This window comes from Alexandromys fortis, unplaced genomic scaffold, assembly GCF_014885135.2.
Source record: "Alexandromys fortis isolate MF-2015 unplaced genomic scaffold, M_Fortis_MF-2015_v1.1 scaffold_274, whole genome shotgun sequence".
Classification (NCBI taxonomy): Eukaryota; Metazoa; Chordata; class Mammalia; order Rodentia; family Cricetidae; genus Alexandromys; species Alexandromys fortis.
This window is the reverse complement of record NW_026068142.1, coordinates 572,464-583,030: the sequence shown is the minus strand read 5'-3', so window position 1 is coordinate 583,030 and position 10,567 is coordinate 572,464. Positions and strand designations below refer to the sequence as shown.

Here is a 10,567-nt window from a genome sequence, read left to right as displayed (position 1 = left end):
CAGTATGTGAAGATTCCCAAGTGACATTTATAAAACGCACAGTGAGTAGGGAGGCTACAAATCTTCCTTCAAAAGTACATTAGAGCCTGCATCTCCGTGTTCCTGTGGTGCCCTGTTTCACCTCTGCGTTCTTCACTCTGCTGTGGCTTGCATATGTCCCCAGAATTCGTCAGTTGGGAAATTAATCCCCAGTGCAATTCAAATGCACTGAGTGGTGGGCCTTTGAAGGGTGGTCAGGTGAGGAGGGCTCCCCTCTTGGGAGTTATTGCTGGAGAGGATTAGTTACCACAGGACTGAGCTCCTGAGCAAACAAATGAGTCTCTCTCCATCTTGTTTCCTCTCCTCCTCCTTTCTTCTCTCCCTTGCCTTTTCCTTCTCCCTTTCATCCTCTCTCATTTCTCTCTCTTCCGCACACAAAATTAGAACAGCGAGCCTTACCAGACTCTGTCCCCACCGACTATACATTTCCAGCATCCAGAAGTATAGGAAACAAACCTCTGCTCCTATAAATTAGCCAATCTTGGGTATGCTGTCGTAGAAACGACAGAGTAACTCAATGCAAGTATGATCTTGTACTAATTATCATCTACTTTTCTAACCATAAGTCTCCTAGAATAGAGTCAATACTTACTGACATTCTGTTGTATTTTCAGTGCCTACCATAATTAATACTCAATTCTTATTAAATATTGATCATCAAATGAATTCTTATGTACAAATGATAAAAATTTTATATGCACTCTTGAGCTCATATAAACATTCTCCCAGCAATGCTATCACAAAAATGTCACCAAAACACTGGAGTGGGTTTTTTTCATAAGTACAGTAAATTTTGTCACTATAATCATGGCTTAATTTTATAGTTCCTTATACTCTCATTCCCTGAATCCTCACAACAACCCTATGATGGAAGGCATTATTTTCATTTCTATCTTAAAAAGTAAAACATAGAAATGTCCAGTTCCTTATTCAAATTGACCAAGCTATCCAATACCTTTGCTGGGATGCAAACCCAGGCAGGTGGGCCTAGGTCCATGCACACCCAGCTCCTACACCCTGAGCTCAGCATCGTGGAATCATTTCACCGCTTACCTCACTGGGCTTTACATCTACAGAATGGTTCTTGGACCACCCGACAGAATCCTCTATCTACCCGACATTTCAATTCAGTTCTTAGGTTCAATCCTCTTTTTCAGAAACCCCATAGATTTTTGTCATGAGATAGTGTGTGGTTTTGGAGGCAGACAATATGAATGCCAGATACCTAAGACTTACTCACTAGAAAACACTCACGATTAGGACACTTGACTGGTCCATGGAGGGGTAGCGTTGAAGGTAAATGTCTACATGAGTGTGTAGATTCTGGGTGCCTATCGAGAATTCCAGAGAAAGTGGTGTGTCGTGGTGGTGCTCTCAAGTTGGAGAGTTCGAAAATTTTTACAATATAACACTAGAGAAATGTCAGTGACCTACTCCATCTTCCTGGTTGACACTGACTGACAGTAGTCACCTAAACTGTAAACCTTTCCACATCAACAAGAAGGGAATACAGATCTTGTCCGCATTTAGACACATCGCATTTTTTTTTATTTAGAGATAATATGTGTCATTGTTTATGACCATAATAAAGCCTTACAACTATTTTGAGCATAAAGTCACTATGGTAACAGTTTTTCTGATTAAATTCAGAGTTGTAGTGCCTTCTGCTAATGGAAGACACGGCTTTTAATGCAGGTACTCTGTATCATTTTATATTGGGGTTCGTTTTACTTCGTGCCAGGCAAGGCTTGATGTTAACTTACCTAATGCAAATCCTATATCATAATATACAATAACTCATGTTGCATGATTAATCATTTAATAAAAATCTTACTGGTTGGAGCTTTTCATAGGCAAGTAAAAATGAATGATATCATCAGAGGAAAAAACATAAAAAAAATTAGGGGATTCTACAGTCAATAGTTGTAGCTGTCTATATATTTCATTTATTTCTACAAAACTGCTTCTTGAATGATCAAAATTAATATTGTCTATCACAATGGAAAGTTTTAATTTTTTATCATACTAATTTACTCTGTGTGTGTGTGCGCACATGCACAATGCGCGTGCATGCCATGATGCACAAATGGACATCAGAGGACAGCTCGTGTGAGGATGTTGTCTCTTTCTACCATGCATGTCCTCGGGATCGAACTCAGGTCTTCTTACTTGGCAGCAAGGGTCTTTACCTTCCGAGTCATCTTGCCAGCACAGGACTCATATCATTTTCTTATATAACATCAGGTCTCCTTACCTGGCTACCTACACCTTGGTGGATTTTTTTTTTAATTACTTATCCAATGGCAAATATTTTACAGACATCTTACAAACCATGCAGACCATAAATTTTCTTCTATGTGAGCAACACTTAAACTGAACCATAGAGCCAGAGTTTCAGAACAATAGGGGCACCTTCCCTCACTGAACCCCTGAGACACTCCACAGACACTTGGTCACCAGCTAATAGTGCTGATTTGGAAGACTGTGGAATCTTAGGAGGGAGGTTGCACCTAGCTGCAGGAAGAGGACCACTGGAGGTGGGCCTTGGGGGTTGATAGCAGCCCCACTTCCTGTCTGCTAACTATTTCCTGAGGACAGCTGCCTCCTGTTCCTCCTCCCTGCCTTCCCTACCATCATGGACTGTCTTCTTTCAGACTGTGAGCCAAAACAGGCCCTTCCTCCCCTAGGTTGTCTCTGGTCAGGGATTTGGTCTCCGCAACTAAAATACTAGGGCCGCTCAGCGTTTCATTTACCAATTGAGTGCAGTCACAGGAAATCAGAGGCGTGGACCTTTAAAACTCTCCATCGCTTTAAAGAAGATGCAATCGTAGCATCCGTAAAGGGAGTTTGTCTTTCCATCCTGACAAGCGGCCCCATAAGGATGCTCAGAAATCCACAGAACGAATTAGGGGACCCAGGTACTTTCCTCAGGTGTTACAGCTCATGAAATGAATGAAGCTACACACTGAACGTCTCAACAAAGGTTCAGGAGCAACAGCGTATACTGACTAAAACAAGGAAACTGGCTGGGGAAATGCAATAAGCATTCCAAGGTAGGAGGCACCAGATGCCAGCATTTCCCCAATCAGATAGTAAAGTATCTTTGCATAGGTATACTTTGTGTAAGTAGTGGCGCTATGAACGCTGTATTTACACGAGGGAGCCCAGAACTTCAATGTTCGCTTACATACCAGCTATGGTGGCCATTTAATACTGCTTTTTCTTTTCTTCTTGAATGCCAGATGAGTAAACCATAGGAATAAAAACTGTATGCTCACTTAAGATGAAAGGTCTTACTTAGGATTTTGAGAGTTTGTTGTCGTATATTGAGGTGTGAGAGGCATGCGAATCATTCAACCAATGAGTTCTGCTCCTACCCAGCCCTTATTTCAAGTGCCCTCGCAAGCATTTTCACTGACTTAGAGACGTAGTAAAACATACTGCATTTTGATAACCATCTGAGACGTGTCAGTATGATGAGCTTGCTGTGGCTCATCAACTATATTCACAACATTTTCAAAAACTTCAGTGTATCATTGATGACCAAAACCACGGCTGTCTCGGTTTCCCTTGATTCTGTTTAAATCCTTAAAACGCTTCGTTGCCTTAAGTCATCCCTGTAGTTGCAAGGGTGGATGTTGGTGACAGAAAACGGTTTTAAAACATCTTAGGTGGACTTAAGAAAGACCCTGGCTGCCATATACTGCAGGTTTGTGCTCTACACTAGCGATTCCTCTGCCCTGTCATTCCTGGGAGTGTTATTCATTCGGTCAATAAGAATGCTATTATTTGAAATCTTTTGCGTGTCAGTGAATTATTTTCTGCAGCAAAATCCCAAAGGGTGATGTAAAATTAACTGTAGGTAGGTGAGCCCAGAGTCAATACTACATCCTATGAGTTTCCATAATTTTGGTCCCGTAGAAATACTTAGGAATTGTGTCTAAATTCCCCAAGGAGTGGACATGCGCATTGCCTCTATTTCAACCGTGTCCATTCTGGTCACTTACCATTATAATACCAACAACTTTCCCTGAAGCAGGCAACAAGCTTCTGTTACTACCAAGGCTGATGAGATAAGAACAAGAGGCTCTAAGGCTGGTGAAGGCCAGAGTGTCTGATTGGCAGGACACCTGGGGGTGGGGGTCATCCACTGGACCTTCAGGCTCTAACCCCAGGAACCCTTTCTACTGGGCTTAAATGGGCCTGCTTGTTTTCCACTTTTGTTATTAAAATAGAAGTGGGAATCTGCTTTCCCCAGCCTATCAGCATCTCTCTCCTCAGCCTGCCTGACCTTGAGGCGGTGCAGCTGCTCTGGCGGAGTTAAAAATGGACCTTCACGCTGGCTTTAGTTTCTGTTGCTCTGCCTGCAAGTGTCCTCCCACTGATCTGTTTAGCACCCCCTCTTTACCGTTTCTGTTGTTGTTTTTCTGACAAAGGGTTTTTAGCCTAGACAGCTGGCCCTGCTTTTCAAGGCCCTAACCTGCAGGTCCTTTGCACACGTAGTTCCCAAAGCGCGGGACTGGTGCGGGAACCTCTCTGCTTGAACCAAACCCCAGCCCCAAGTATCTCCGCATTTTCTTCTTCTTTTGATCGGCTGGGAATACTCACACCTAGCAAATCCTGTGCTGTGGGCGCAGGGTAGCAGGGTAGAGGGAATCGGGTGGCTTGGGGTGTTCGAGGAAACACCCCAATAGGGTTTGGCGGCTTGCTTTTACGGGTGTGCAATCACCTCTGCTCGCTTTTGCCCAGGACTCCTCGCGAGAGTCAGGGGAATTATCCCAGCAGGATAACTCTTTATTCTCCTGCCTCCAAACGTTTGAAGACCAAAGCCTAAACTTCTTCCAAAACAGGCCTACCCGGAACTTCAGCTTCTGGGAATGGCAATTGCTGCAAACTATCCCGCGGGTGGAGCAGGCAACGGAGATCCCGTTAGTGGTTTTGTTTAGTTTCTTGGCACTTCCCCCCTTCAATTCAAGCTCCCTGTTTTCAGAAGCCAGGTCTTAGAACAGTGCCAGGCTCGCCCTGGCCGCGGAGAAAACGTTTCAGTCACAGATGTAGCATCCCCAAAGATGCCCCATTGATTCCTGAGTGCAGCTGAAGCCAGAGAGCCCTGGCCACATCCGACCACCTGCAGAGACTGGGTGCGGACTGGAGTTGATGGGTGAGCTGTCAGAACAGGAGCATAAAGGCTGCTCACAGAATACCGGCTCAACTAAGCCAAGTACTTATTCAGGATGACACAGCAAAGCCCCAGGCCATGGCTAACAGGACCTGGAGCTTCCTCCTGCCTGAACAGCTCCTTCTCCAAGACCTGGGCAGTCTGAACTTGGAAGAACGCAAGCCAGGGGCAGGAGCAAACATCAAAGAATCCAGGTTAGTGGCCAAAGGGAGGTAGGTGGTCCTTAGGTGAATTACAGTCAGGGCGACCAGTGGCCTACCCAGGAAGCAGCAGGTGTCCGCCCGAGTGGTGGCTGATCCTCAATTCCCAGAGGCTGGTCTGGGCCCTTGTCTTCACTGGGACTGAAAAGCCTGCGACCTGACCCGGCTGGGGCGGGCCGGGGCACGGGCCGGGCGGGTGGCGCAGGTGGGCGTGCCGGCCAGGCAGGGAGGCAGGACCTATAAAGCACTCTGTGTTCCGGAGGCGGAGCGGCAGGGCGCAGCCTGTGCGGGTGGGCGCGGTGACCCGCAGCCTTTGGCTCGCAGCGGGACGTGTGCCGGGGACCACTGTCCAAGGATCGGGCTACTGAGGGACATCTGCCTCAGTTTACCCCCTCACCGTCCGGTGAAATCCCTGCAGGTGAGCGGCCGTCGGAGGCGGGAGTGGGCAGGGTCACTTCCCAGTTGTGCTAACTTTCGAGCTACTTTCAACTGGTTGGCTGTAGTTGGCGTCTCTGCTCCCTGGGCTTTGTCAACTTGAGCTACCAAGGCTGGTCCCTCCCTCTGGAAGGGCAGTGCCCGGGCTAGTTTTCTCTGGCGATGCCGGGACTCAGAGGAGCCTTTGCATTTCTTGCGTGCTTTTGCAAACTTCTCTCGCTTTTTCCCTACAGCGCCTTGGGGAAAACCGTTCTGCTCCGCGAGGGAAACAGAGCCGTTGACCATGGTTGCAACGGGCAGTTTGAGCAGTAAGAACCCGGCCAGCATTTCAGAGTTGCTGGACGGTGGCTATCACCCTGGGAGTCTGCTAAGTGGTGAGTCGCCCGGCTGCCCACCTCTCTCCTATCCGAAGGTCGCGGCCCCTCTCTAGATAGCGTAAGCGTCCCTGCCTGAGCGCAGGAGACCTCATTCCCTCCTAGACAGAGAAGACGACTATGGAATCCATCTGAGATGTCTTTCTAAACTTCCTTAGCATTGTCTGCCAACCAGAAACAAACATAACGAGAATACTGCGTTGTTCTAGTCTGCTAACAGGCTCTTGAGGATGAAGTTCCCTATCCCTCCTGGTTGGGACATTATTTAGCTGGGTGTGTTTTAAGACATGCATTTACTTGTGTAACCAGCACCTCTACATATTCCTCCCAAATTCCTCTCTGCCCGTTTGCCATTTATTCCCTCTCTTTCGCCTCCCCAGAGAACCATCCTTCAATGTTTTGTTACTATGTTAGTTTTGCTTTTAGAGTGTTAGATGATAATGCAATGTGTGTTCTTCTGAGTTGGGTTTGCTCTTCCACAACTTAATATTTTGGAGCTAGATCCTTCCCTATTAATGTGTTACTTTCCATAACTAAGTAAGATTCCGTTGTGAAATGAATCCGCTATTCTATTCCGAATGTCATAAGAACAGTTCAGTAGCCCTGACCCCACGTGAATCATCCTCTGCAACTCAGAATAGCAGTTTCTAATTTAACAGACCACTCTACTATCAAAGATGGTGTGGGCACAGATTAAACCACTTAAGCTCTGTACATCTTCCTCATTTGTAAGATAAAATTAAGATAATCCTATAGGACAAAACTCTAAAATTGTCTGTCTTCAGTGTAGCTAAAATATAGGTAAACTACAGATATGATTTGTAGTATGTTAGTTAAATAAAAACGAGCAGCGACCTAAGTGAACGCGTTAAGTGGGAAGCAGGGAGAGGTGATGGAGGTCTGAGGCCACTGTGTGGTGTGGCACCCTGCCAGGTGGTAGGATTAATTTGGAAGGTAGGTGGCCAAATGCAGAGCTATCTATTTTCCTCTGAGCAAACCCAACTTTGTTTTCCTGGGTCTGTTTTGTTTTGCACAGCTAAGAAAAACCTACCCTGCCCAGTTATAAATAACCTCATGAACCTCAAAGGTCCCCTCCTCTGTGAGCAATCTTTAATCAAACAGCTCGAGGCTAAAATTGGACCTCCAGTCCATTCTAGCATAGACTTTTAAAGAAAAATAAAGAGTTGGGTAGCTCATCGGTACTGTGATGGACTTATTTACAAGCGCTTGCAATCATTCTGTGTTTTAATACAGACACACCAATGGTCCCTTTGTGAAGCAAAAGTAATGATTTTTATTCCAGATGTTCTGCTTGTTCGCTGCAAAAACACTAAAATAAACTTGGAAAACCCTACAGAGAGAGCAAGAAAAAAAATAACTAGTAATCTCGGATGACCATGGATAGGTTTTTGCTGCATAATCCTCGAGACTCTGAGGAGACATAGCAATCTAAAGAAATTGTTTGCACCTAGCACCGTATTCATCAAGTCTTGAGTGCACAGATAAGCTTTCATACTTGCAAGGTTAAATGACTTATTTCACTGCCTATGGGTTAACGGCAAAGTGAGGCATGCTAACTCTCAAAGCTGTATCTAAAGCAGTTAGATGTAGAAGCTCGTGGTGCCAGGCTTTCCTGTGCCAGGAAGACATTGTTTCTCTCGTCTCTAAAACACTCCTTTCTTTCAGATTTCGACTACTGGGATTATGTTGTCCCTGAGCCCAACCTCAACGAGGTGGTATTTGAAGAGACCACGTGCCAGAATTTGGTTAAGATGTTGGAAAACTGTTTATCCAAATCGAAGCAAACCAAACTGGGCTGCTCCAAGGTCTTGGTCCCTGAGAAACTGACCCAGAGAATTGCTCAAGATGTCCTGCGGCTCTCCTCCACGGAGCCCTGCGGCCTTCGGGGTTGTGTGATGCACGTGAACTTGGAAATTGAAAATGTGTGTAAAAAGCTCGATCGGATCGTGTGTGATGCTAGCGTGGTGCCCACCTTCGAGCTGACACTCGTGTTCAAGCAGGAGAACTGCTCGTGGACCAGCCTCAGGGACTTCTTCTTCAGCAGAGGTCGCTTCTCGCCGGGCCTTAGGCGAACTCTGATCCTAAGCTCGGGATTTCGGCTCGTTAAGAAAAAACTGTACTCTCTGATTGGAACGACGGTCATTGAAGAGTGCTAAGGAGGAAAAGCAATTAAAGGTTCCTAATGAGTGGATAATAAACCTCTAAAGCTATTCAGTCAGTCATTTGTGGTTTGCCTGCCTGCCCTCACCAAGAACTCCCAGATCTAGGCCATCTTCCTTCTGTGTCTCTAGCCCATAGCAACCCTACTTCAAAGGCTGATTTTTTTTTTTTTTTGGCTTTTAAGACATAATCCAAGAGAGCAAATTGTCCACATAAGTGTCCGTATAGAATGGGATGGAATAAGGAAGAAAAAGAAGCAAGGCACTGCAATTTAATATTCGGTCTCGAATTTAACAGTTAGTCTGGGTAACAGAACAAAAAGACACACTTGACCTAATTCGGCTTTCATTTGCCTAGGGCTTGTTGTTGTTGCTCTCTCTCTCTCTCTCTCTCTCTCTCTCTCTCTCTCTCTCTCTCTCTCTCCTCTCAGAGTGATCTTCTCAATGACAGGATCTTACCAGATGATGTCCAGCCCATCAAAATATCCAGAGATCCAAACCACCAGCTTCCTACTCGAATTTGAAGAGGTCTTACACAAGAGGGTACAGTTAAATCGACGGGCTTAATTAAAATGTCACCTTACCTAAGAGTGAATAAATATCACAGTAACAAGATCACGGCCTCCCTGCTTGCTGTTCTCCCCACACCCGTGCCCAAGAGACAAACGGTTTCCATGGTATTTTAATGATTACGGCACTACTTCCAATGCCTTTGGAGGATCACGTCAGCTCAGTTTTCCTAGTTCTCAGCTGTTGAATGTTGTCATACCTTCTTTAGCTAGAGCAAGAGAAATGGCGCACAGGCCTTGTAGGCATGTCGTTGATGTGGCTGAGCAAACAGTGATTTCCCACCTATGAAGACGGAGAAGGGGAAGCTCAGATCCCGCCCTGGGTCGCGTCCACTTGATAACATTGCTGCTTTATGCCATTAAGATGCTCTGTCCCTAGCGAAGCATCTCACCCCATCGCGGTGGCTCATCTCCGGCATCTTCTGGGAACCGGACCACCTTTCACTAACTTCGCACTTCTTAATTGTCGATGTGTTTTATATTTGCAGAACCCGATTTGACTTTGAGATGTTGCTGCTGCTAAAGATACGAAAATCCTGTAATAACTTAAGACAACCACCGCACACACCCAGCCTCAGCCCACCTTACATGCCCGCTCCTAGGAAACAATAAATGCTTCATTCGGTTGGCTTTTGCCTTATGAGTTTCTGTTTTTATGGCCATGAGGTAATTTACCCTCCACATTGTTCTGCTCTATCCAGCAGGGTCTTATCATCCTTGGGTCATGGAAAGAGGTATATTCAGGTCTCCTGCCCCAGCCTCTAGTACGAGTTCATAAACATCAGCGCCAGCATGACTGGGACAGATGTCCTCAACCTGGCCTTACACAAACAAGCCTGATGCAGTTACTGGTCTTGCAGGGGGCCTGAGACATCACTGCTCCAGTGAGCATGTGTTCTAACAAACTGTACACTTTGGATGCTGGGACAGACACCACAAAGTCTCCACAGGACTGGGCCTGTCGGCAAATCCCTGCTGTTTTGTAGGCTTGTGGATGTCCAGGGTTCTGAAGGCCACTGTGCTTCTGTAGCTGCTTGGAGACATCACCCAGGAGGATGCTGAGGCTTCACAGGCACTGACATAGATCCTTTTCCCACTAGCAGCTGTTACTGGCTCTCTTGCCCATTTCAATTACAAAACAATGATGGCTCAAAGAGGCTCTTACAATGATATTCCTGTTAAAACAAAATTAAGTCTGCCTATTTTTTACAATAAAACATTATACGTTTTTAATTCTCTTACCCTCTTGGTTTTTTCTGCGTTTGTGTCATGGTCTCCCTACAATAGATTTGACAGGATTTAAAGGAAGATAATGAATTATTCCTTTTTAACAAAGCTATTTTGCACCCTCAGTTATATCATTCCAATTACACTTATTTTGTATACTTACATATCAGTAAAGAGTGATTTGATTCATAAATTTCCAACTTTCTCATATTTTCAATAGGAAGACATTAAATGATCTGAGCATCATTGGCAAACAAATCCCAAAACTCATTATGTGAAGACATTATGTACAGATTCATTTTTGCTAATAAATTATTTTTAAATGACAACTCCTCTGATTTTTCCTTCAATCATAATTTAAATT

The 10,567-nt window shown here is 45.2% G+C and overlaps 1 protein-coding gene across 1 annotated transcript; it reads left to right on the top strand.

Moving 5' to 3' along the window:
* Nucleotides 1-5,670: 5,670 nt before the first annotated feature.
* Nucleotides 5,671-10,209, top strand: Ddit4l (DNA damage inducible transcript 4 like). The gene is made up of 3 exons (XM_050126842.1): nucleotides 5,671-5,836; nucleotides 6,087-6,227; nucleotides 7,914-10,209. Exons 2-3 carry the CDS (start codon nucleotides 6,137-6,139, stop codon nucleotides 8,402-8,404), a joined length of 582 nt encoding a protein of 193 aa, XP_049982799.1. The 5' UTR covers nucleotides 5,671-5,836; nucleotides 6,087-6,136; the 3' UTR covers nucleotides 8,405-10,209.
* Nucleotides 10,210-10,567: the final 358 nt, after the last annotated feature.

Coding starts and splice junctions, on each gene's coding strand:
- Ddit4l (XM_050126842.1), top strand. CDS start 6,137: ATGGTTGCAACGGGCAGTTTGAGCAGTAAGAACCCGGCCAGCATTTCA. Junction 6,228..7,913: donor CCCTGGGAGTCTGCTAAGTG/GTGAGTCGCCCG, acceptor CCTTTCTTTCAG/ATTTCGACTACTGGGATTAT.